The 27,724-nt window shown below is 42.6% G+C and overlaps 1 protein-coding gene across 1 annotated transcript in view; it reads right to left on the reverse strand.

Annotated features, from left to right (window-relative positions):
- akap6 (A kinase (PRKA) anchor protein 6) overlaps nucleotides 1-27,724 on the reverse strand; it is a 283,712-nt gene that overhangs the window by 46,469 nt on the left and 209,519 nt on the right. The window contains exon 19 of the mRNA XM_028566296.1: nucleotides 24,540-24,803. Coding sequence (XP_028422097.1) covers nucleotides 24,540-24,803 — 264 coding nt within the window. The remainder of the gene's footprint in view (nucleotides 1-24,539; nucleotides 24,804-27,724) is intronic.

Raw genomic sequence — 27,724 nt, forward strand, 5'->3', positions numbered from 1 at the left:
TTATTTATTTAAAAAACGTCACATTTTCTTGAAGAAGGGCACCTAAACCCCTCACATAAGTCTTCACAAAGCGGGGGGGAAACCATGTTTAGTTAGTTTTCATTTACCACCGTGCGATGTCTCTATAAAAAGAGAGGACAGGACCAATATAAATACTGATTAATATCATTGTTATCATCATTTTGTGATCAGTTTCATGGTTGCAGTTTGGTTTCAGATAGCAAAAGTTGTTTCCCTGAGAGTTTATTTTCAGACAGAGAGGAGGAAGAGAGAATCCTAAGTCTCTATTGTTTCCGCACTGCTGGTTTTTATGCACTGATCCCTCTCTCGTTGTCGTCCCCCCCCCCCCTCTCTCTCTCTCTCTCTCTCTGGCGGGTCGAGCCTGGCTGGGCCCATATTGACTCAGAGGGCTCTACAGACACAGTCGGACAAATATTTGCTAAAAAGCTTTTCTTCCCAAATACATGGAAAGCCGTGGAGTGGCTGCAGAGGAAGATAGAGAGAAAGAGACAGAGGATGTAGAGGGAGGGATGAGATGGACAGAAAAGCCCTGAAAAACAAGTGTGAAGATAGGTCGACAGAGTAGAAGAGGAGAGGCAGTGTGAAGAGAGAATCGGAGAGAGATAGAAGATTGAAGCGAGTTACAAAGAAAGAGACAAGGGGGGGGGAGATAGAAAAGATAAAGACAAAGACAAGAAAACAGGAAATTAGAGACTCTGGGGAGTTTATTCCCTGGAGCCCTTATGTTTTCTCGCCCAGCAGTTTTCCCTGGATTAGGTTGGCACCTAAATCATGGGTGCAGCTGTCGCCGTGGTCCTGCTAGGTGCCCTGCTATGCTCTGCTATGCACTGCAGTGCCCTGCTACGCCCGACAAAAACATTTTAAAAAAGCGTCAAAAACGGTGTAAAAACTGACAATAAAAAAAAAAGGCAACAAAAACATCCTCTCCCCCCCTCTTTTTTTAATACTCTAGAAATTTAATCCAAGTTCTCTCAGGGTGTAATGTTGTTTCTGTCTTCTGTGTTCTTCGTCTGTTTGCGGTTAAATTCAAGGGCGACCAACAGGAGACACACAAAAAGAACAAGTGATGTCTTTATCTCTCTCTCTTCATGTACTTCTCTGTCTGTCACTCAACATCCTCTTTCAGGAGGAAGAGGTGACTGACTCTGGATAAACAAAAAGAAGAGGATCTACTCTCCCCTTTCTTTAATTCCTGCTTCACTCTCTCTCTCTCTCTCTCTCCTTCTCTTCTCACTCTAAAGCTCGATCTCTCTTCTTCTCTCCCACTCCACCGCCCCTCTATCTCTCTCGTTCTTCAATCTACCTCTCCTAAAAACAAAATCCTCTTAACTCTCCTCCACCTCCTCATCTCCACAATCTAATTACTGAGACCTGCCGTGAAGAGAGGGAGGGAGGGAGGGAGGGAGGGAGGAGAGGATAGAGGAGAGTTGAGGTTGTTAGTGTGGTTGCTATGTCAGTGGTTTTAAACAGTAAAACACCTTGAAATGAGAGTGAGACAGAGAGAGAAACAGGACTGCGACTAGGCAACATTTGAAACGTGTTGATACTAAAGGCCAATTTATGGTCCTGCGTAAAATCAACAGCGTAGGTGTGTGTAGATTCGGACCCTATGCCGTAGCTGCACATGCACCTCTTAAAGGTGCCCTGCCACACATATTTCATGACTTTGTGGTAATGTCTGAAGTTCTACCATGGACTCTGTAACATTTTTTGGTGGAAATAATGCCTTGGTTACCTTGTTTCAAGCCATTCTAGCGTGGCATAGAAAGCCTACAGGAAGACTCGGCTCGATTTCTGCCAGTTCTCATTAATATTCAACGTGCTAAGCTGTTTGAATCTGATTGGCTAATAGTTAGCCAATGAGAGGCTGGCTATCAGCATCCTTTACCCAGCCCAACTGGGCGAGCTCATGAATAGTAATGAGCTCAGGCAGTATGATGTCAGACTGACCAGCTTTTGTGATTGGTCTGATTTCTCCTCTTATTTATGTTCAGTGACTAGAGCTGACAGAGGAGTTAGCAGTTCATTTTCACATTCACCACATAACACAAACACATATGGACCTGACATATTTCCAAAAATGCAAGTAAAAATGGTTTTGTGTGCACCTTTAAAAAATGTAATTACACGTCGCTCGGCCGTAGCTTGGTAGCTTTGACTCATTTCCTGGTTCTCCTTCTCCCTAAACAACATGAAATCAGGGAGAGGGTTACCTTCTCCTGCTACCGATTTCTTTTTTACACTTTGTTTCTCTCACTATGACTCTAGAGTCACTACTCGCTCTGAAGCTAATCGCCGTCACTCTCTCACTACTACTCTCTCTCTACCACACACACACACACGCAAACACACACACACACACACACACACACACACACGTACACACACATGCCGGTCCTGCTATTCTCTTAGAGAGATCGACGCACACACCAAGACAGAAGTATAAACTTCAGGCCACTTATGTAGGCTACGGAGAAAGCTCTGTGTGGAGCCTCCGCAGGACCATAAACCAAGCTTAAAAACTTACAGCGCTGCAGAAGAAGGTCTGCAGTGCTGTGGATTGGAGAAAAACGTGCTCTGGTTTATTGGCATTTCGTTTATTGGAACATGTGGACGTTCAAAAGTAGTTTTAGTCGTGCAACAGAAAACTCTGATTGGACAGATAGTCTAGCTAGCTGTCTGGATTTACCCTGCAGAGATCTGAGGAGCAGTTAACCATAGTCCTCACAAATCAGCCGGAGGTTAGAACGCCAACACAGAGAAAGAGGAAGGGGACGGACATCCCGCAGAATTTACGGTGGCAACGGAGCAATCCCGGAATATAGACTACTAAAATCACGATTAAATTATGTTAAATCAACATTTCATTGAATACTTTGAAGCTTAAGCTTAGTCAAATATTAAGTGCTAAAACACAAGCAGCTGCAGAACAACTTAGCCTAAATAAAATAAATCAGAAACTATCCAATCAAAGAATACCAATCTGATGAGATATTCAATGCCACCGTTTTTGATATTTGGTGAAACACATTTCACTCAATACTTAAAAAAGTATTGAAGCTTGTTTTACGCAGCCTCAGACACATGGAGGGATGAGAGTAGAACTTCTCATCGTTTAGTGCGTAATAATCAGCCTCTGAGTTGTCAACGAACCGGTTGAAGAGAAGATGGCCGCTGTTTCAAACACTAATACGACAGATTCAACTGATTAAAAGGAGCCATACACAGTAAGTTTGTATCTAGTGTGGCGTCTTAATGAAAATATACAGCAATATGCAAAAATCGCTGCTAATTCAGGCTCTTTAGATCACCTTAACAACGTAATTCATATAAGTGTCTGAAAAAGGCGACAGACACGTTGGAAAAGCGGAAATAAATTGCACAAGGGCGACAAACACATTGGATAGGGACAAAAACTGTGAAAAAAAGCGACAAAATGTAGGAAAAAAAGGGACAAAAACATAAAAAAAATGGCAAAATAATGACAAAAAATACAAAAAAAGTGACAGAAATGTCAGAAAAGCAAGAAAAGCAGGTCACTGATATGCCACCTGTACGGTTAAGGTTTATTTAGACACAAAAATGACTTCAGTGCCTTCAAACTTACCAATCTGTTACTCCTGGATCATAACAGACTCAAAGCAACAGCTAATGCAGCCTATTTTAACACGTGTGACGCAATCTTATACAAAGTTAAAAGACAGGGAAACCCCGATGAAGTGAAAAAACTAAAATCAAAATCAAAAGGAAGAGGGGAGGCTTCTAGCTCACCCAGTAAGAGCGTTCGCCCCAATGTAGGCTGAGTGTCATCCCCTCTCCTTCTCTCCCCCTTTCCTGTCTATCCACTGACACTATATAATAAAAGGGAAAAGCCCCCAAAAAATTATCTTTTAAAAAAAAAAGAGAAAGGAAGACAGAAGCAAGAGGAAAAGAAAAGGAGACGATACAGCCTCAGAAAGAGACAAAGACAGACAGAAAGAGAACATAAAATAAAGAAAAAAAGAATTGAGAGAGATTTTAGGAAAGAGTGAGCCAGAGAAAGAAAAACAACTGAGATTGAGGACGAGAAGGGGAGAGGACAAGGACAAACTGTAAAGTACGGAGAGACAGAAATAAAGAGAGAGAGGGAAGGAGAATTTGGGCTGCTTGCGCGGTAACCCAGTGGATATTCCAATCAATTACCATTAATTAGAAATCTCTTATTAATTCTATTTGTTGATTAAGTCAATTAAAACCACGAGCACTCGTTATCGCCCAACGAGCCTAATGGATTCCTGACGACGCTTTCTTCCCACACACACACACATACACACACACACACACACACACACACACACATTCCCTCACAGCGCCTACAGCTACACACACTCTTCATCTGCATACTCTTCCTCATCTCTCTCTATCTCTCTCTCAGCTACACCAACTCTGTCATCTGCATACTCTTTTTCATCCCTCTCTCTCTCTCTCTCTCTCTCTCAGCTACACCAACTGTCGTCTGCACACTCTTCCTCATCCCGCCCCCATTTAGCCTTATTTCTCTCCTCGTCTGACATTTCTGTCTTCTTTCACTCCCACCCTCACTCACTCTCATCCATTTTATCCTCTTCTCTTCATCCTTTACTTACTATCTCTCGGTTACTTCTTAGTTTCCTTTTCCTTTTTTTGTCAAAAAAAGTGACCAAAACTTCAGAAAAAGCGCAGAAAAAGGCGACAGAAACGTTGAAAAATGTGACAAAAAAAACCCTCGTCTGACATTTCTGTCTTCTTTCACTCCCTCCCTCTCCTCCATTTCATCCTCTTTTCTCTATATCCTTCATTTGCTATCTCTGAGTTACTTCTTAATTTCCTTGTTCCAGTTTCATCCATCTGTCCGGCTGAATTTATAAAAGTGAAATCCCCAGTTTGCCTCTGGAGGTTTGTGCCCAGAGCATGTTGCCATTGAGCAGGAGGAGAGTTCACAAATCACTTCCTTCAGGGCTTGGAAAGAGAACATCTTCTACTCGCAACCTTGGCCTCTAACCTCAAGGCTAGGGATTCCCAAACTACAGTCCAGGGACCTCCAGGAGTCCTTGACATAGACCGGAGTTACAGTAAACACCAAATCTGCAGACTTCCTCCTGAGATTTTAAGGCTTGTTTTGGAGGGAATAGGAAAATGCCAAAAAAAGGCAAAAAAAAATGTCAAAACATCGGAAGAAGAGCTGAAAGATTCAAAAAACATTAAAAGAAAGAAGAAAAAACATAGGAAAAAAAGCGAATAAATAAATAAAATATTTTGACTAATTTGTAGTTTGTCCACTGTATCTGTCTTGGGATGGATTTATAACCTGAAGATAAATATATATAAAACTTTAAAAGCATCAAAACTATGTTTCTGTTGGACCTCAGCGACTGTTCATTAAAAATAATCAGAATTTTCTCTGATGATGTGCTTTGTATCACTTTATAAGTCTTCTTCGAACGGGTCACACGACATTATGCGACGAAACTTGATGCCCTGCCTCCGCTGACCCAGAATCCATCTGTTTTCCTGCTCTGCAGTTTTTAACATCCCATCTAAATGGGGTCTGAAAGTCAGCGGCATTCGTTAAGGGCTTTTAGAGCAATTCACTGGAAATGGAAGCAGACAATAAAGTAAGCTGTACCTCTCCCACTCACTTCACCGCCGCCGTGTTTATGGCGAAAAAACCTGGCAACCCCGAAGCATTAACATATCAATTTAGTGGTCCATTTATGTTTCCGTTTTTAGATTTCTCCAGAGTGGCTGGTGATGAGGTCAGAGGTCACTCGGCCCTGGTGCAGTGCTCGTATAAGAGAGAAAGGTGGTCAGAAGGGTGGCAGTAGGAGCCTGGCTGACACCAGACCCTTCTCAGCTGTAACTGAGAGTGGGTCTGGGGGGAAGCTTCATTCACAGCCCATTTCCAAAGGGGGCGTCACCAACGGATGCCGCTCAAATGCCTCTGGGCGCAATTGGATAGACCTTCAACCAATCAGAGCAACGATACGGGTAACGCTTTGGTGGCTGGCATGCTGAATGCAAACAAGAAGCTGCTCGCCGTCACTGTGCTATCATCATCGTATAAAGCCCGCCTCAACGGTTGTGATTGGTGTAGAGCCCTCCTCAACGGTTGTGATTGGTGTAGAGCCCTCCTCAACGGTTGTGATTGGTGTAGAGCCCTCCTCAACGGTTGTGATTGGTGTAGAGCCCTCCTCAACGGTTGTGATTGGTGTAGAGCCCTCCTCAACGGTTGTGATTGGTGTAGAGCCCGCCTCAACGGTTGTGATTGGTGTAGAGCCCTCCTCAACGGTTGTGATTGGTGTAGAGCCCCCCTCAACGGTTGTGATTGGTGTAGAGCCCTCCTCAACGGTTGTGATTGGTGTAGAGCCCGCCTCAATGATTGTGATTGGTGTAGAGCCCTCCTCAACGGTTGTGATTGGTGTAGAGCCCACCTCAACGGTTGTGATTGGTGTAGAGCCCGCCTCAATGGTTGTGATTGGTTTAGAGCCCTCCTCAACGGTTGTGATTGGTGTAAAGCCCTCCTCAACGGTTGTGATTGGTGTAAAGCCCTCCTCAACAGTTGTGATTGGCGTAAGGTGTAAAGCCCACCTCAACAGTTGTGATTGGTGTAAAGATCGCCTCAACGGTTGTGATTGGTGCCTCGATTTGGAAACAATGAAAATGGACTTGAATGGGCTCTTGGCCAGACGGACTTGCAGAGCAAATCAAAAATTTTCCTGAAGTTTGTCAGAGCTTCCCTGGCTATGACAGTAGCTCAGTCTGTAGGTAGTTGGGTTGAGAACCGGAGGTTCTCTGGTTCAAGTCCCAGTACGAGTGCGGACTGTTAGCTGGAGAGAGATCCCAGTTCACCTCTGCCAAGGTACTCTTGAGCAAGGCACTGTACTTGTGTGTGTGTATTTCAGGCCTGTGTGTAGTGATTTCTGTGAAAATCATAATTTCACTGGAGATCAATAAATCAGTGTGGAGGTTTTTAGTCTTCCAGCGTTACAAGAAAGTGAAATTTTGTTGGGGGGGGATTAACAAGAAAGTGGCTTTTTTGGGGGGGGGAGGGGTTAACAAGAAAGTGACATGTTTCTTTTTTGGGGGGGGGAATTAACAAGTGTTTTTCTAACGCTGCTGTCCTTGGTCCTTTCAAAAAGTTTGGAACCCACACAACGTTGTACGCAGGTAAAATTAATAATTCCAATAAATTTGGGGTGTTTTATTCAATTTCATAGCTCCTCCACACACTGCTGAGGAGGGTCTGACTAGTCCACACAGCACTCCTGGATGGGAGAAAAACCTGCTCTGGTTTATTGAGCCACGGTGCCTCTGCAAAATAGTCTCAGGAAGGAACTTGTTTTGGTGGAACATGTGTACGTTCAAAAGTAGTTTTAGTCGTGCAACAGAAACCTCCGATTGGACAGATAGTCTAGCTAGCTGTCTGGATTTACCCTGCAGAGATCTGAGGAGCAGTTAACCATAGTCCTCACAAATCAGCCGGAGGTTAGAACGCCAACACAAAGACAGAGGAAGGTAGCGGACATCGGAGAAAAAGACACGCATCCGACAGAATTTCCTGTGGCACCGGAGCAATCCCGGAAGAAGAACGTCGAGGATATAGACAAGACAGGATGTGATGTTACAAGAAAAGTCTTTTTCTGTGGTTTCAGCAATAAGTGTATGATGTGTGTTTGTCCCTGTTGACACTACCCTGATGTGAGTCGAGTGCAGATGTGAGATGCGCATGCGTCACTTTGCGACAATGACGACTTGCGAGTTGTTTGTGATCCTCGTTTCTTTCCCCAGATACAAATAAAAAAAAACACGTCACGAATCAAGCAAATGGCAATGTTATTGGGTACTGTTACAATGTGTGCTTGCTACAGCGTGTTTTCTCCACAGTAACAAGCAAATCTTGATGGCAATTGGGTCTTTTAATGATGTTGTCAACAACTCAAGATAACCTTCTGCTGTCTGAGCTGTCAGTTTATCAGTCTGAGGTAAATTGCTTGAGGAGGACAATCTGCCAAACTCCACAAGTTAGCAATCAAACACAACAAAGGCTGTCACTTGAATGGCGTTTTGAGCTAACGTTAGCAATCAAACAATCATAGATTGCTAAAACGTTTGCCGGATCCGGATCCCTTTGAGGTTATGCCGTAAACAGTTTAAATCTGAGCAAGCCCAATCTGCACTCAACTCACATCAGGTAGTGACACCTGTATTATGGTTATGGTCTCCCATTGCCGGCTCTCCACAGCGCTGTGAGTAGTCTATTCAAAGTCTGTTCAGAGTCTCGTTCGTTACATTCCACTACCGCCCAAAGCATGATGGGAACCGTAGTGCCAAAACTCAAATTAAAATTTGAAAAAACAAAGAGCGATACGATCCAGGCTCAGACGTGCAGTAACTCTGCTTTTAAAAATATCGGTTTGGTCGTTTTATTAAAAGGAAACCTCGGTGACAAAAAGCTCGGCGGCCTTCTTGTGAAAGTCAAAATGGATTACAGCTGACATCATCGTGGCTTATTGATTATTGTAAGTTATTAGCTGCACACGCGCACACACACGCACACACACGCGCACACACACACACCCACACGGCGACGTCTCAGGGATGAAAGCTTTACTCTTAAAATATTCAGCGGCATTAAACAAATGGAGGATGTATGAAGTCTTTGCGAGAGAAAGTATTTACTGTTCTCACTAATGCAGCCGAGCCGACGCGCCGAGGTAAAACGCTGCTATCAATAAAATCCAATCTCCTTCCGTCTGTCTGCATTTCTCCGTATATTCGTCTTTACAACTCTCTCTCTCTCTCTCTCTCTCAGCCATCTCTCTCTCCCCTGCATTTCACTTTACAGGCTGTTCTCTCCAGCTCTCGTTTAGTTTTTTTCCTTCTTGATCACACTTTCCATTTTTCCCTCTCGTTAGCCCTCAGTTTCCTCTCTTCCTTAACCTTCTCTATCTCCATCTTTCACCTTGTCTTCATCCAGTACATTTACTCCAGTGCTGTACTTAAGCACAAATGTTGAGGTACTTTACTCGAGTCTAGTCTTTTCTACTCCACTACATTCATCTGTTACAGCTTTAGTTACTAGTTACTTTAGTTACTCCACTACATTCATCTGTTACAGCTTTAGTTACTAGTTACTTTAGTTACTCCACTACATTCATCTGTTACAGCTTTAGTTACTAGTTACTTTAGTTACTCCGCTACATTCATCTGTTACAGCTTTAGTTACTTTAGTTACTCCACTACATTCATCTGTTCCAGCTTTAGTTACTAGTTACTTTAGTTACTCCGCTACATTCATCTGTTCTAGCTTTAGTTACTAGTTACTTTAGTTACTCCGCTACATTCATCTGTTCCAGCTTTAGTTACTAGTTACTTTAGTTACTCCACTACATTCATCTGTTATAGCTTTAGTTACTAGTTACCACTACATTCATCTGTTATAGCTTTAGTTACTAGTTACCACTACATTCATCTGTTCCAGCTTTAGTTACTAGTTACTTTAGTCACTCCGCTACATCCATCTGTTCCAGCTTTAGTTACTACTTACTTTAGTTACTCCACTACATCCATCTGTTGCAGCTTTAGTTACTAGTTACTTTAGTTACTCTGCTACATTCATCTGTTCCAGCTTTAGTTACTAGTTACTTTAGTTACTCCGGTACATTCATCTGGTACAGCTTTAGTTACTAGTTACTTTAGTTACTCCACTACATTCATCTGTTACAGCTTTAGTTACTAGTTACTTTAGTTACTCCGCTACATTCATCTGGTACAGCTTTAGTTACTTCACTACATTCATCTGTTACAGCTTTAGTTACTAGTTACTTTACACATTCAGATATCTGACCACAGAACACATGTAGTTTATAAAATCTGATGTTTGATTCTAAAGTAAACTAGCTGACATTATAACGGCTACAAGTCCAGCTGAGATGATGAGACCATTAAACACACAACTATCTGTGTGTGTGTGTGTGTGTGTGTGTGTGTGTGTGTGTGTGTGTGTGTGTGTGTGTGTGTGTGTGTGTGTGTATAGACCATTAAACACACAACTGGTTGGATCCTTTACACTTTCTACAATGGGAGGATTCTTCTTTACTTTTAATACTTTAATACTATTACATTTTTCTGATGATATAGACTTTTACTGAAGTAGGACTTTAACTTATAACAAAGGATTTTTACAGTGTGGTATTAGTACTTTTACATAAGTGAAGGATCTAAATACTTCCTCCACCACTGTCTTCATCCCTTGTTTTTGTCTGTCCCTCTCTCTCTCTCTCTCTCTCTCTCTCTCTCTCTCTCTCTCTCTCTCTCTCTCTCTGTCTTTTCCTGCTGTTTTAGCAGATGGTGATTTTCTCTTCCGGCTCGATTTGTCTCTCTCTCTCCTTACCAGTGTCTCCGGGGTCCGTGTTTAGTTTTCTATCACGGGTATCACGACTCGGATAAATGTTCGGCTCCGAGTCGGTGAAACATCTGGATATTAGAACAGATGTTTGGCCTTTCATCGCCCCTCTGTAGAGACTCCAAACCTCTCAATGGTTTTGTTATTGATTTCTAAAATGTTCAGGTAAATATGAAAGATGAAGTTGGTTGAGAAAGGTCTTCTACGTCTTTAGCAGGCATGGGCCGGTATTAGATTCTGACTGTATGATAATCAGTCCTTCCAGAAACATTTGAGTTTTTTTTGTGATTGTTGCGGGCAAAAATCCTTGATTATGCGGCACGTTTTCTTAAAAAATGCGATGGAATATGCCGGATATTTATACAATTTTATGCGATGAAATTGCGGGAACTTGCAAAAACTGCGGTTTGATGAAAAAGAGAAAAAAAAGTGATTCCCCCCCCTCCAACACCCATAATCTTGTCACTTCATAACGTTCCCATGGCAACAGGGGAAAATGGCTGGTCTTGTGTGAAGTAAACGCAACATTTTTCAACTTTCTGCTAAGATATACAGTACAGGCCAAACGTTTGGACACACCTCATTCAATGAGTTTCCTTTTTATTTTCATGACTATTTACATTGTAGATTCTCACTGAAGGCATCAAAACTATGAATGAACACATATGGAATTATGTACTTAACAAAAAAGTGTGAAATAACTGAAAACATGTCTTATATTTTAGATTCCTCAAAGTAGCCACCCTTTGCTTTTTTTGATAACTCTGCAAACCCTTGGTGTTCTCTCAATGAGCTTCATGAGGTAGTCACCTGAAATGGTTTTACCTTCACAGGTGTGCTTTGTCAGGGTTCATTAGTGGAATTATTTCCCTTATTAATAAAAAAGCAAAGGGTGGCTACTTTGAAGAATCTAAAATATAAGACATGTTTTCAGTTATTTCACACTTTTTTGTTAAGTACATAATTCCATATGTGTTCATTCATAGTTTTGATGCCTTCAGTGAGAATCTACAATGTAAATAGTCATGAAAATAAAAAGGAAACGCATTGAATGAGAAGGTGTGTCCAAACTTTTGGCCTGTACTGTACGTGACTTTTTTGCAACGAAAATGCGGGGATTATGAAATCATGCAAGCGCCGCATATTTTGCACGGAAATCGGCAATTTAAGTGGCGTAAGTGCGGCATATTTCAAAAAAATGCAGGCCCCGCATCAATATGCAGACTTTGGCTGATTATGCATTCTGGAGGGACTGGATAACCAGTAAAAACATAACATATTTCCGCCTGTTCTCATGAACCATACGTTCGAAAAGCTAAAAAAATAAAAGCACTGTAATTCGTATGATTTCCAAGTTGTTTTTTTGCTGTGTGCACCACATTGAGCGCTGCTGTATAAGAACGCTGCTGGTTGTGTAGGGAGGATGTCGGGGGGGAGATAGGTGCCAAGTTTGTTCGTTTTTTGTTTATCATTTATTAACAGTGTATTAAATGTTGTAAGCGACTGAAAACAAATATCCGAAATAAACTATACTAAGCCATTTAAAACATGTTTTTTTTTCCATTTCTGCCTTAATTAGACAGGACAGCAGAGAGAAATGAAGGGGGAGAGATGGGGGGGGAGAGATGTAGGAAAACCATCACAGGTCGGATTCAAACCCTAGACCTTCTGCTTCGAGGAATAAACCTCTGTATATGTGCGCCCACTCTACCAACTGAGCTAACCGGCCACCTGAGGACACGTTCTGTCACAACCAAGGAAGTCTAATAACAAACTGGACTGCACTTCCTGGGGGGCGTGGTCACAACACTGAAAAAATGACACAAAATGGGGATTTCAAAACATAAGATATAACCGCTTTAAAATGCCTTCTCAATCTGCTTCATTTTCTCCATTGTCTGTTTTCCACTTTTAGCAGGTTAAGTCGTTTTCTTCCATTTTTTTATTGCCATCCCTCTATTCTCCTATGTCCTCCTTTTATTTATCTTTCTGTTCCGTCTGCCTCGTGTCACTCATTGCTTTCTCTCTGCTTAATCTCTTCTTCTTCTTCTTCTTTTCTATTACTCTGTGCTTTTGATTCTCTCTCTGTCTCCAGTCCTTCAAGCAGATGAAAGAGCCGAGTGTTTTTCGAGCAGATGAAGATGAAAGTCTGATCGTGTTTGTTGGTGGGGTTGCCGCGGCAACGTCTCACCTGTTTGCTCGCCTTCAACCCCTAACGAGCAACTCTTAACGAGAAAACACCTCTTCAAAAAACACCAGCGGGGCGTACACAAAAACACACACACACACACACACACACACCCAAGGTACACAAATTGAACAACCAAGAAACACATAAACACACAGGTATTATCAAAACACACACACACACACACACACACACACACACACACACACACACACACAGCCTGTGTTCTTGGCAGGGAGTCGGCGGATCTTTAATCCTCATCATGCAGCAGGTATCGATATCAGAGCCTCGCTGTCACCTTCTATTAGCTGCCTGAGAGAAGCATCATATGCTAGGGGGTGGGGGTGGGGGGGGGGGGCTGTAGTCTGTGGACAGTGTGTATAGAAGTGAAGCATCCAGAGTGGCAGACATACAAACAAACACTCGGCATCTGCTGAAAAACATCGACTGAAACCTAAAAGAAACCATGTTGAGCGCTCAGTAGAGACGTACCGCTCCGATACTGCCTAAAATCGGTATCTGTAAGTACTGGAGTCTATGCACCAATCAGATACCACGTAATAAAGCCCTAAAGAAAATCTACATTAAAGTAGTTGATTTATGTCATTTTTCCGTTATAATTGAGGGTCAAACTGGAGAATAAAAGAAAGTTCTGGGGCATTCATTGTTTGTGTTTGTTCATGTTTCACAAAGAGTTTAACCTGAGCCAGACCGACAACAAAGATAGAAATCATATCACATCCATACAGGGATAGTAGTATACAGCTGTTATACATCATATCACATCCATACAGGGATAGTAGTATACAGCTGTTATACATCATATCACATCCATAGAGGGATAGTAGTATACAGCTGTTATACATCATATCACATCCATAGAGGGATAGTAGTATACAGCTGTTATACATCATATCACATCCATAGAGGGATAGTAGTATACAGCTGTTATACATCATATCACATCCATACAGGGATAGTAGTATACAGCTGTTATACATCATATCACATCCATACAAGGATAGTAGTATACAGCTGTTAAAACATAATAAAATATATGACACACTGGTATTGGTAAGTTCAGGTATCGGAATCGGTATCGGGAAGCAAGTATACAGATCCTTTACTTCAGTAAACGTACTAATAGCACACTGTGAAATAATCTCTGTTACAGGTATAAAAGTCCTGCATTGAAAATGTTACTTCAGTAAAAGTCTGTAAGTATCGCTAGGAAATAGTAGTGAAAGTATTAAAAGCAAAAGTACTCAATGCAGAAATAATCCTCTCATTGTAGAAGAACTGGAAAGGATCCAAACAGTTTGTGTGTGTTTATTCAGCTAATTAGTAGTTCCAGCTGGACTTGTAGGCCGTTATATTGCTTTTTCAGGCACTTTTTTCCAATGTTTTCTGTTTGAATCAGCAGGTCCGTTAGTTTAAGAGAGAAGGTAGTCTATATCCACAACTTTCTAATTCCGGGATTGCTCGTTGTCGCTGGAAATTCCACCATATGTCTTTATATTTTGGGCTGGGTGTCGCTTACCTTCGTCTTTCTTTGTGTTGTAAACTCCGGTGGATTTATCTGCTCCTCAGATCTCTACAGGGTAAATCCAGACAGCCAAAACAACTTTTGAATGAACGCATGTTCCACCAAAACAAGTTCCTTTCCGAGGCAATTTAGCAGAGGCACCGTGACTCCGTCCGGCGCTTGGCACTGCCCAAGACGATTGTGATTGGTTTAAAGAAATGCCAGTAAACCAGAGCACGTTTTTCTGCCATCCAAGAATCCAGTGTGGACTAGCCAGACCTTCCCCTGCAGTGCTGTGCCAGACTAGAGAGAAGGAGACCTGTGCGGATAAAAACCTCCTGATGGATGAACACTGAAGGAAAGCTCCCATGAGCCCACGCTGCTTCACAACTTCACCAAACTGCCTCTTTTGTTATTGTTTTGATTAAGAGACCCTTAGACGCAGAAAAGTATATGTTTAAGCATAATTTTTTTTAAAGGTCCCATGGCATGAAAACTTCACTTTATGAGGTTTTTCAACATTAATATGAGTTGCCCCAGCCTATGGCCTATGGCTCTAGTGGCTGTAATTCTGCACCAAGGCTGAATTTCGGGAAAGAGACAGATATTACAGTATTAGTATTAGGGGACCACGAAGGTCTATATAAAAGAGAGTTCAGATACAGTATTAGGGGACCACTAAGGTCTATATAAAAGAGACTTCAGATACAGTATTAGGGGACCACTAAGGTCTATATAAAAGAGACTTCAGATACAGTATTAGGGGACCACTAAGGTCTATATAAAAGAGACTTCAGATACAGTATTAGGGGACCACTAAGGTTTATATAAAAGAGACTTCAGATACAGTATTAGGGGACCACTAAGGTCTATATAAAAGAGACTTCAGATACATTATTAGGGGACCACTAAGTCTTATCTTAATATAACACTCATACTTTATGTTTATGTTGAAAGAATTATTGTTTGTTCCTTTTCATACTGGCTGTAAACGTGTTTACCTCTTTGGAGCGAAAAGGAGGATCCTCATTCTGTGCAGAAATAAATTACAAAAGCAGCCAAATTCAAGTGTGTATCTGTGTCCTGGCAGTCGTGTGCAGGTTCGCTGCCAGTGTTGTCCCAGCAACAAACCTACATGCGACTGCCACAAAATGTCAGGGCTTGATTAACCCACTCGGGGGCCCCGGGGCAAAAATGAACTGTGTGTTGTACGGAGGCCCCTGAGCGTCTCGAGTCCTGGGCGGCCGCCCACTTTGCCCAGCTGCCAATCCATCCCTGTATGTAGTTATCATAATCAATCCACTTTGCTGGATGAAGTATAAAGTATAAATGCACGCGAGGAGTTTAAGAGTTACGAACAGATGAACAGAGCATGTAAATGATGATGATTTTGTCCAAAGCTGCGTACGAATAAGGTTCAATTATGTGATTATTTTTCATGTTTTCATGTTTAATCTGTTGAGTATTTCCTTGATTAATCGATTAGTTGTTTGGTCTCTAAAATGTCCAAAAATGGTTAAAAAAAAAAATGGGGATCAGTGTTTCCCAACATCCAAGATGACGTCCTCAAATATCTTGTTTTGTCCCCAACTCAAAGATATTCAGTTTACTGTCACAGAGGAGAGAAGAAACTAGAACATATTCACATTTAACAAGCTGACATCGGAGAAGTTTTACAGTTTTTCATTAAAAATTACTCAAACCGATTAATCGATTATCAAAATAGTTTTTAGTTGCTCTATTTGTGGCTGAGAATGCAGATATGAGAGACTGGGACTTTGTTCAGTTTATTTCATAATACTTGAGTCAGAAATCTGACTGATTTTATAAAAAAAATGGGTCAAATAGTGGGCGATTAACTTAATAGTTGACTAGTTAACTATTTGAATAATCATTTAATCCTTGCAGCTCTGCGTGTGATGTGTGCCTGGTAGGGTTGGGTATCGTCTGGGTTCTTTCCGATACCGGTGCTAAAGCGATACTTTTAAAACGGTGCCGGTGCCTAAACTTTTAATCAAGTAAAAAAAAAAAAAAAAAAAAAATTATTATGATAACTTATTTCACCAGTAAATTGCTGTTGAACAACAAAAACAACCACTAGATGGGAAAAGGGTATTTTACAATTACTGTGAATGCACCACGAGGCTACCCGTTTTAAGTGAACGCACCGTCTGTGTTGTTTAATTCCGACAACGGCAGCTGCTGCGCTGCAGAGCAGACTGTTGGAATCCTCTACAGTGAAATACAGTCACACTTAACACTGTTTAATGTTAGCTGTCAGCATTTTAACCATTGTGTTTAATCCAAAAGAATAGGAGATAATAAATAGCCATAAAGATAGGCTAACGTTACAGGCTGTCGAGTGTAGTGTACAGTCAGGCGCCGAAATGAGGCACCGGAATTTTCGTTCTTATTCGGTCTCGTTACTACCGTTTATTCGGCACCGGTGCCCTATTGGCACTGCGTTTCGGTACCCAACCCTAGTCCCTGGTTGCAGAGAATCATAAGAATACAGACTTATGTTTTAGGATGGCAGGCAGGACACTGAGTCATGACTGGTCCGAGAAAGGGCAGATTCAAATCCCAGAAACGGCAGGACGGAGAGCCGAAAATAGAACCGAAGGAGGTAGGGGGGCATGTGCTACAAATGATGAGGAGGGCCCGGAGGGCAAAGAGCACGGAGGCAGGGATATATGTGTGTGTGTGTGTGTGGGGGGGGGTTGGCAGTGGGTAGCAAACAGTAGGGGAGGACAGGTTCATCTACTATCAACAGTAGGGGAGGGAGGGAGCAGCTGAAACTGATAACTAGAAAAGAGATGCAGCAAGGTAGGCGGGAAAAAAGAAGAAAAAAGATGCACGGAACAAGGGAGAGGAATAAGAAGCGGGAAAAAAACTGGAGAATTGAGACAGAAAGATAAAGAGAAGAAAGACAGATAGACAGATAGAGAGACAGAGGAGGGCAGTTTGTTGAGCTTCACTTCAGAAGAATGAGCTAAACGCTCACACTGATATACAATCTATGCTAGCATCTGTGTGTGTGTGTGTGTGTGTGTGTGTGTGTGTGTGTGTGCGTGGGTGTCGAGAGGTCGCCCCCTGACAGTGTGTGTGAATGAAGGAGCAGAGGCTCTGAACATGAACACTGACCCGTTTCCATTTGCAAGAAAGAAAGACGTATGATGTTATCGCCTCCGTTTTATACGGAAGGTTGACGAGGACAAGATGTTTGTCAAAACATTTTTTTGGCACAAACTCTCCCCATGGTGGACGGGTGAAACAAACACAGGATTTTCACCCAGGAGACCGGGGTTCATGTCCCATTTCAAAAGAAACGTAAACGGGTTAAAGTTTGTTTTTTTTTTTACTTTACAGAACAAACAAAGCTGTGTCACGTGTGTAGCCGGAGGTGAAGTAGTGTGTTATTCGAACCCAAACCACTATGTTTTTCAACTAAGTAGTTTTTGTGCCTAAACCTAACCAAACCGCAGCCGTTGTGTTCTCTGGTTTAGATATGAGGACGGAAAACGCTCTGGTGGGTCGCTTTAGAGCAGGGGTCTTCAATGTTTTTTAAGCCAAGGACCCCTTAACTTAAAGTGAGAGGTAGCAGGGACCCTCTACTATATTGTATCAAATTAAGTTGCATATTAAACTGGGCCTACAGAAACTGATAGGGCATCGTAAAGCCTTCTTACATACCCTTTTTGCATAAGCTATTAAAATATGAATTGTTGGCATGATTTTATAAATCATATTTTAATGTTACACATGTGGGACAGTGAATCTAGGATGGACTGTATCTGTGGGCTGATGTCTTAGTGACTACCTTACCTATAGGCCAGCAAGCCTATCATCAGTGGGGATTTATATTTGCTAATAATATGTTGGAATTATGTTAAGGCATTTTAATTTGTTTTTTAAAAGACTTTCAAAAATTGACAATAATTTGGAGGCACCCCTGCAAATGACTCTGAGGACCCCCTAGAAGTCCCGGACATCCTGTTGAAGATCTCTGCTTTATAGGGTAGGAAGAAACAACAGATATCCGGGTATAATTTGGGGGAGTTTTAATTTAAGAACCAGATTTAAAGAAAATCAACAGAAATAGTAATAATTGTTTTGAAAAGCGATAGTATCATTACATTTGAAAACATTCTTTAGATTTTGGGATTTGGTCTGCAGTGACAATACAACATGAAGCTAACTAGATAAAGTGAGACAATGCAGGAAACACAGAGGGTTCAGTGTGTGTGTGTGTGTGTGTGTGTGAGAGATTCATCCTCCCTCTCCATATCTGTGCATACTTGAGAGCAGTTGAGTGTTTGTGTCTGTACCTGCCTTCACTCTGTGTGTGTGTGTGTGTGTGTGTGTATGTGTGTGTGCGTGCATGAGTGCGTGTGAGTGTGTGTGGCTCAGTCTATTAATTCTCGGTGTGTCCGGCCCCGAGAGCGTCTCCGCGACAATAGAGAGTCATCGGAGGCCCGGGGCCTGCTGGAGAAACGTCTGGCTGACGCCGTACCCTAAAGGAGCGCTAATTCAATTAAGAGCCCGGTTACAGGCAGACAGGTGGAGGAGGAGGGGAGGGAGTAAAGAGGAACTTAATACCTACTTAAAATCTTGCCTGTGACATCACCGGTGGGTGTGGTTACAGGCAGGGTGCGATTTGTGAAAAAAGCAGGGGGGAGGGGGAAGGGGATGTTTTTTGATCATGCACAGCAAAACATGCAGGAATTAAATCCTCCTTCCAATACCACCATGGTTATTATGTTAGTGCCACTAGGCCAGCCATGCCAAAACACTTATTTATGAACTTCAATGGAAAATAATCTATTTTTCCTGAACTTAACTAGTCATTTCGGTGCCTAAACTTAACTGTCATTGCCGCATGATGCTCTCTTTTTCTGGCTAAACTCCCCTACCAACCACGGCCCCTGAAAGCACCGTCATCTGGCAGTGCCTGTAGCTGGCTCATAGTCACCTGTTGGCGGCTAAACAACCGCCGCTGGTTGCCGGCTTCCTGGAGCTCTGTAGCGGCTAAATACAGCCAGATCCTGCTGCTCAGATTTTATCCTTCTATCGCACTATATGTGTTCATGTTACAGCGCTTTACTTAGTTTAAAATACTTGTATTTTAGGTATATAATATATGGTCTATTGGTGAAGTAGCATTGATCCCTTTGCCCCTCAAAGGGGGGGTGGATACATTTTAAAGGTAAAACAGAGATTTGTATGGGGTTTAATACTGCTTTTTAGCCTGGTGTTAAAGGTGCAGTAGGTAGGACTTATAAAACTAACTTTCTGTCATATTTGCTGAAACTGACCTTATGTTCCAGTAGAACTACATGAAGCAGCTCATTAAAAAAAAAAAACTCCTCTGGCTCCACCTACAGTCTGTAGTGGGATTTGCAAAAATCCACCTCTCCCTGTTCAGATGCACCAATCAGGGCCAGGGGGGTGTCTAACTGCGTGTCAATCAATGCTCATGCACACACATTCATTCTCCCTTGTGGGGGGAGGGGCTTAGGAGACAGTTTTGGGCTTTAGCAGAAAGGAGGGACAGACTGAGAAGTTGTCGATGTTCAAATTGTTTTGCTAAGTCCTGGATCTTCACAATCCTACCTACAGCACCTTTAAGTTACTCTTTAAGTAAGCCCAGTTCAGGCCTAAGATTCGGGATGAGACGAGTAGAAACTTGCAAAGCACTGGTCTGCACGGTTCTGAAAGCTGCCAGTTTACACCAATTGGACTACACATGTATCATCTCCCTAGCAACAACTCTCTCAAACTTCCAACTTTCCAGGCTGTTTTAGTAGCTGGATATCATTTGTAGCGTCATCAAATATTAATGAGGATAACATTAGTGATAGTGAGATAGCTACAGTTGCATTTCTAGTAGAGACGAAACAGAGAAAACCTTTTGTTTCTCTGATTCACGGCTTTGTTCTAACGCTGCTCGCTGTGTTCAGTCACTCTCTACCTCGCTCCACCACATACCGTGCTCGCAGGCGCCCGTTTAGCCTCCGCCTTAAACTCTGCCATTTTTAGAAGTTTGTAACGTAAAAACATTCAAATGAATTATGGATCATTTTATTTCTATAGTTTGTAACTGATTTGACCAGCTGACTTCTCTATTGGTTGTTGAAACAGGAAACGTCTCTTACGTTCTAAAACCAGCCTCTGGAGACTCGACCAGCTGACTTCTCTATTGGTTGTTGAAACAGGAAACGTCTCTTACGTTCTAAAACCAGCCTCTGGAGACTCCACCAGCGGAGACGCGGCGACACCATCAGCTGGTTTGACTCGAGCTGAGACGGGCCGGTTCAGACCGCTGAAACCTTTCACTGCAGCGTTCTGAAAACAGTTTTGTCTCGTTGCAAATCTTTGAACTGTGTGTACTGGGGGCTTTCGCACCTGAAAGTCCAAACCAAGGTCCGGACCAAAGTTCATGTTTTTGCATTTGATCCGGTAAGTCTTGGTTTCACACTGCAGTTATTCGAGCGCACTAAAAGATCTATATGTAACAAACCTACGTCCTGCCGCCATCACGTACGCGAGTTGCGTCTCCAGATACTTATAACTGATTGGTTTGTAGACGGGCTTCCCCGTCCTCTCGTCTCCTCTCTCTGGGTCAGAGTTTTTTCAACTGACTGCTGCCCTCCACTGCTCTTTTCGTTTTGTTGCAATGTTAAGAAGCAAGACACGGGAACTTTATTTCTGCAGCATTTATTCAGAAACAAACGGAAACCTACACTGCAGATTTACTACCACTTAACAAGTAACCTCATAAGTATTCTCAGCTGTGATAGCCGACAGCTGTCTGCTCTGAGCGCTGGCACCGTCTCTCTCTCTCTCTCACGTATACACTAAGCACTGAGCTTGTCCTTAAAGGAGCTTCCCCGGTCTTATAACAGGAAGATAGCCCCCAGAGCTTCCTGTATTTGGTCTGAAAGTCCGAACCATCCAAAAAATGCTTTCACACTATAAACGAACCGGACTGTCATGGGCTATGTTCCATTCACCTTAAACACTCGCAAGAAACTCCACGACACAGCTGATTTATTTCCATGAAGTTTACTGGGAATTTTGTGAAACTGCAATACAGTACAATGAGATGTCTATATTATTAATTAAACCCAAATACACAGCAACAGTGTAAATAGTAGCGCCTAGCTAACATAGCAGTGTAGCCTATATGATAAACACAATCAAGCTAGTAAAAACAACCAGCAGTAATAAACATAAAGCTAACTTAGCCTAGCACACACAAATTAGCTTCTTAGCCGTCTCAATAATCTTGAGCTGATGAAACAAAGTAGAACACATTTTCAAGCGGCATGACACGGACCATGGTTCAGTTTGATCCGTACCTAGATTACCTCTTTTGTTCGGACCAAATTTCGTCTGTCTGTTTCACACTCGTAAAGTTGGTTCGGATCAAACTGAAAAGTCTGAAGGTGCGGACCAATCGAGATACTGTAGGTGTGAAAACCGCCTTAGACATCAAACTGGTTCATCAAAGATCAAATGACACCCTATCTGTCAAATATGTCTCATGTTTGTGAGTGTTTATCTTAAAGATGACATCACCCAACTCATACAAAAAAATTGCTTTTCTTTCCTCTACTTTGAAGTTCAGACTTCCTATTTTTTTCCAGGGCTTTGAAATCTATCTTGTTCAGGTATCATGGAGACAGATCTGTTGTCATGCACAAGTCCGGTAGCTGGTATGATTTCATTCATAGCGCTTTTAGGGGCTTCTCATCCAACATTGAAACTTTTGAGCCGGGTAGTATCAGCCATGGAGGTTTTCTCCTCCGCCACAAGAAAACGCAGATGAATAGAAATATAATCCAGACAACAATCCACAGAACTTTCATAGGGATCGTCTCTTCTTCAGAAAGTAGTTCCAAAGAAGACTACTTTTAAAATGCCATTCACCTCCATTGTTTATTAATCACTCATTGGGAGATTTCATTTTTACACTAGCTAATCACCTTGAACGGAACGTTACTTTGGTGTTTTAGTTTGAACAGATATGAATGTGTTTGTGGAGGTTTAAGTGAGTGCTGTCCTATTGCAGCATTTTGTCTTGTTGAAACGTCTCCGTACATTTGTGTGTATGTGTGTTTTAGAAATATATGTAGGCCTATAAGTGTGTGTGTGCTTTTGCAATATGTTTGTCAATGTGTGTGTGTGCTCCTGCGACCCCTGCCGACCCCCGCTGCTTTCTCATAAAGCCGTACAGTAATAAGCTGCAGCGCAGAAATCGAACCCATTTACGAGTTCAAACGCCCAAAAACAGACAAATGATCGCTAAAATGGAGCCGACGTCTCTTAAAATGGAGCCACACTCCCTCCATTTAGCTTCTCTCTGTCTCTCTCTCTCTCTCTCTCTCTTTCCATAGAAATGACTGCTATCAATATTTCCAATCTTCATTTCTCCCGAAGCTCAGGGTCTCTTTCTGCCAGAAATCAATGGCTTCCCACTGAGAGCTGCGACAAGGATCAAAACTAAGAGCAGCTCGGCTCACTTTCTTCAGATAAAGTCTCGTTTCTATACAGTTTCATCATTTAGGCAGCCGGTGTGTGTGTGTGTGTCTATCAATACAGACCAAATTACGACTTGACTTCATCATAAGTTCTTCTCTGCCTGATTGCCGTGATGTTTGATGACATCATGCATAAATACCATGACACTGTTCAAACACGGTTGATTTCATGGACAGGTTTTTGTGGTTTTGAGACTCTAAAGGTTTCCGTTCGTCTTTTGTGCTCTTGGTCGGACATCTTAATAACATGAATGGGACCTAACTTTTCCAAAAATAATGTGACTAACGCATATTAAGTTTGCACTTCCAGCCACAGCCTTGCATTCACAACATTCACACTTGCAACACTTATTTAGTGTCACATAATAATTTCATATGGCTAAAATATTGCACCGGTTAAGTGATGGGAATATTATGTCCAAGAACAAGACGACTGAATGTGGCACTGAGCAGTTCTCATGTAAATGTAGCTTTAAATATAAATATGTATATGACATTCTGTGGTATGAAGGAGGGTTTTTCAATCATTTCAAAGTGGAAGAAGTTGTTAAAAGGTGAGAACAAAACTTGAAATGATCCAAACCAGGAAACAATTATTTCTGAGCAAACATATCACACGTTAAAGAGGACCTATAACTTTCAGCTTCACACTTGTATTTTAGGTTTCTACTTCTAAACATGTTTACCTGCTTTAATGTTCAAAACACAGATTATTTTTCTCATAGTGTCTATATCCTTTATGACTCAAACTATATTTTGGAAAAGCTACGTACTGGACAAAAAGTCACTTTTGTTCTAATAAAATGAATGAATAATAAAATGAATAAAATCATATCTTTGAGTTTTGTGTGTGTCTTTCTGTTCGCAACTTTGTGAGTGATTTAACTAATCTGTATATTCCCATGCATTCAATTATTTATGCGTCTGTGAGGGTATGTGTGTGTCACTCATTTGCATACTTCTGTGTGTGTGTGTGTGGGCACATATACGCACAAGCATGAATTAATGCACTCCTGTCTGCATTTCTACTTCAGTGTGTGCATTTGTATGACTGTGTGTGTGTCTCTGGTTGTCAGTCACACACCAGGGCTAGGCTAATCAGCGCAGCTAGCTGTTCGCTGTGTGATGTAGGGCTGATTAATATCCTGTTAGCGTCCCGTGGCTTTTAAGGCTAACTGCTGTTTCCTCTATACATCCATCGCTCCAAAACAGCGCTGCCTTCATCGGGCCTCATTAAGACGATGTATTACTATACTTAGCAGCAACACACACACACACACACACACACACACACACACACACAAAGCCGACAAGTTATTTTTTTTTTAAACGTAATGCTGATTGGCCAAAACTTTGCCACATATTTGAAAGCTAGTAAAGAAAAGTTACGTGACACTGTGCATGAATAAACATGTTTCATTAGTTTTTCTTATTATTTCTTATAAGTTTTACTTCAACATTTTTGTGACATGTTCAAAAGAATAAAGAAAGATGTTCCCCTGGCAAATGGCAACACTGGGGTTCCTAATTTATAAAAGTAATTGTGTGCACATCCCACCTTCTGGCAGGTGCAGGACAAATGAAAGTACTATCAACGAAAAAAATGTAATGTCTGCAACACTGCTTTAAACTCCCATATTTAATATCAATGCAACGTTTTGATTTGATGCCAGACTGATCTGCGAGTGGAAAACTGGAGCTCGCCAGATCAGGACGGTCTCACCAGGCTAATATGTAGGGCCCAGTAGGGTCGAAACGTTGCATTGATATTAAATATGGGAGTTTAAAGCAGTGATTCGGACATTACATTTTTTTCCTTTATAACACCGGGGTTCCTACCTTGAAGCTGTGGAGCTGCTCTGCGGCGTCCCTGTCCCGCCCCAGGCAGGAGTTGAAGATGAGGAGCTCGGTGTCCCGCAGCCACGCCTTCAGCTCTTTGATCCGCGCCTCCAGCTGCTCCAGGAGCGAGTTGGTCAGCGGGGAGAGGGCGGAACGAGGGTTCGCCACGGCAACGCCTCGACCACCGCCCAGCAAAGAGTTTTTTCCGGCCGACTGGTTCTGCTGCGAAGACGAACCGGGTGCTGAATGCTCCGAGAGGATTTTCTGACAGAAGAGAGTAGAAAGAAAAGGAAAGGAGTCAGGCCAAATTTACACCTCTCATTCCCCCTGCTCTGGTGTTTCTCCCCTCTCATTCCCCCTGCTCTGGTGTTTCTCCCCTCTCATTCCCCCTGCTCTGGTGTTTCCCCCCTCTCATTCCCCCTGCTCTGGTGTTTCTCCCCTCTCATTCCTCCTGCTCTGGTGTTCCCCCCTCTCATTCCCCCTGCTCTGGCGTTTCCCCCTCTCACTCCCCCTGCTCTGGTGTTTCCCCCTCTCATTCCCCTGCTCTGGTGTTTCCCCCTCTCATTCCTCCTAGTCTGGTGTTTCCCCCTCTCATTCCCCCTGCTCTGGTGTTTCCCCCTCTCATTCCTCCTAGTCTGGTGTTTCCCCCTCTCATTCCCCCTGCTCTGGTGTTTACCCCTCCCATTCCCCCTGCTCTGGCATTTCCCCCTCTCATTCCCCCTGCTCTGGCATTTCCCCCTCTTATTCCCCCTGCTCTGGTGTTTCCCCCTGCTCTGGTGTTTACACCTCTCATTCCCCCTGCTCTGGCGTTTCCCCCCTCTCATTCCCCCCTCCCATTCCCCCTGCTCTGGTGTTTTCCCCCTCTCATTCCCCCCTCCCATTCCCCCTGCTCTGGTGTTTTCCCCTCTCATTCCCCCCTCTCATTCCCCCTGCTCTGGTGTTTCCCCCCTCTCATTCCCCCCTCCCATTCCCCCTGCTCTGGCGTTTCCCCACTCTCATTCCCCCCTCTGTTTCCGAGCCCCTAAAGAGACATTTGGAAAGACTTCTGACCCGTTTAGGTTTGGAATCTGCGGGGTTGTGTTGCAGTCTCAACGGCCGCAAAACTGAGACCTGAGAAACTGAGACGCCAACGTTTCACCGCCCCGTTGGGCCTCTGAGACAAAGCTACTACCGTTACCATGGCAACTACCAGCAACGGGCGGAGTAAACATGCTGCCTCCTGTTTATACCCAGTGTACGAGAAGGCCGTGCTAGTTTAAAAGGTGCCCTGCCACACAAAACCATTTTTACTTGCATTTTTTGAAATCTGTCCGGTCCATATGTGTTATGTGGTGAATGTGAAAATGAGCTGCTAGCTCCTCTGTCAGCTCTAGCCACTGAACAGAAATAAGCAGAGAAATCAGACCAATCACAAAAGCTGGTCAGTCTGACATCATGTTGCCTGAGCTCATTACTATTCATGAGCTCGCCCAGTTGGGCTGGGTAAAGGATGCCGATAGCCAGGCTCTCATTGGCTAGATGTTAGCCTATCAGATTCAAACAGCTTAACTTGTTGAATATTAATGAGAACTGGCACAAATCAAGCTGAGTCTTCCTGCAGGCTTTCTATACCACGCTAGAAAGGCTTGAAACAAGGTAACCAAGGCATTATTTCCACAAAAATTTTTACAGGGTCCATGGTAGAACTTCAGACATTACCACAAAGTGATGAAATACATGTGGCAGGGCACCTTTAAATGGAGGATAGTTCTTCTACTGGAGCAAAAAACCCTCGTGTGCACGGAGATCACTTTTGGCTCAAAACGCCGCTTGAAAACCAAAACGTAGCAATGTAAATGTAGCCTCAGAGTGAGGACTCGTTGTGTCAATATTCCATCATGCAAAGCGGCGCATCAATCAATACATGACACGATCGTTAATCATTTACCTTTGGAAACTTACGTATCGATGAAAGGGGATGTCATGCATTTATTCCTAAAGTGCTGCAGGACAGTGGGGAAGCTGTTGAAGATGTTATAATAATCACTGTGTGTTAGTGGTGTTTCTCCAGGTGCACACACATCATCTGCTAATTCAGAGCCGACATTCACACCGACAACAAAACACTGTTTAGACACAAAGCAAACTCAGAGAGGGTTTTGGTGGTAAGCAATCACTGTTTCAAATAGGAACAACTAACAATAACATGAGACTCTGTGTGTGTGTGTGTGTGTCTGTCTGTCTGTCTCTGTGTGTGTGTGTGTGTGTGTGTGTGTGTGTGTGTCTGTCTGTCTGTCTGTGTGTGTGTGTGTGTGTGTGTGTGTGTGTGTGTGTGTGTGTAATAAACTCTGCAGAGTAATTTTCCAACCCCTGTTGATCACACAGTAAGACACAGCCAGCCGCTGAGAGAGACTGTTCCCCACACTTGGATTTAGTGTGTGTGTGTGTGTGTGTGTGTGTGTGTGTGTGTGTGTGTGTGTGTGTGTGTGTGTGTGTGTGTGTGTGTGTGTCTCATCAATAGAGAACAAAGAAACTTGCGATGTTCTCTGTGGATCACAACGAGCTGCTGGGCAGTGCTATTAACAACTGTAACAAGCGAGGGTCCAACATCTATCTGAAACCAGTCAAGTGTAAATGTGCGCTGCAGTTTTCTTTATAATTGCAGCTCTAATCTGCGCGCATTTAGCCGTTTTGGGATTTATAGTAGTGATAGTAGTGGGAATCTTCCAAAGTTGCTGACTATTTTGCAGTGGTGGAATGTAACTTATTACATTTACTCATTTAGACGTACATTTTATGCTACTTGATATACTTCTTCTCCACGTTTGAAAGCCAATATATACATACATTTATCTGACAACATTAGTTACTTTGCGGGTAGAGATTGTGACAGGTCCCAGGGATGGGTACCTGCAACACATTCTCACTCCCAGAGTGTCAAAAAGCAACGCTTTGGCGTTTGTTACTGACGCAAAAAGTCTCTTTTTTACGTTTTTTTTTTACACTAGAATGGGGGCACAAGAACGGGACAGTTTGGGAAAGGTCATGGGTGGGGGTTACAAAATGTACGTTTCAGTGACACGGGGTACAAGAACGGGACTCCTGGGTGAAATTCAATTCAATTAAATTTTATTTATAGTATCAAATCATAACAAGAGTTATCTCGAGACACTTTACAGATAGAGTAGGTCTAGACCACACTCTAT

This window comes from Perca flavescens, chromosome 20 (genome assembly GCF_004354835.1).
Source record: "Perca flavescens isolate YP-PL-M2 chromosome 20, PFLA_1.0, whole genome shotgun sequence".
NCBI lineage: Eukaryota > Metazoa > Chordata > Actinopteri > Perciformes > Percidae > Perca > Perca flavescens.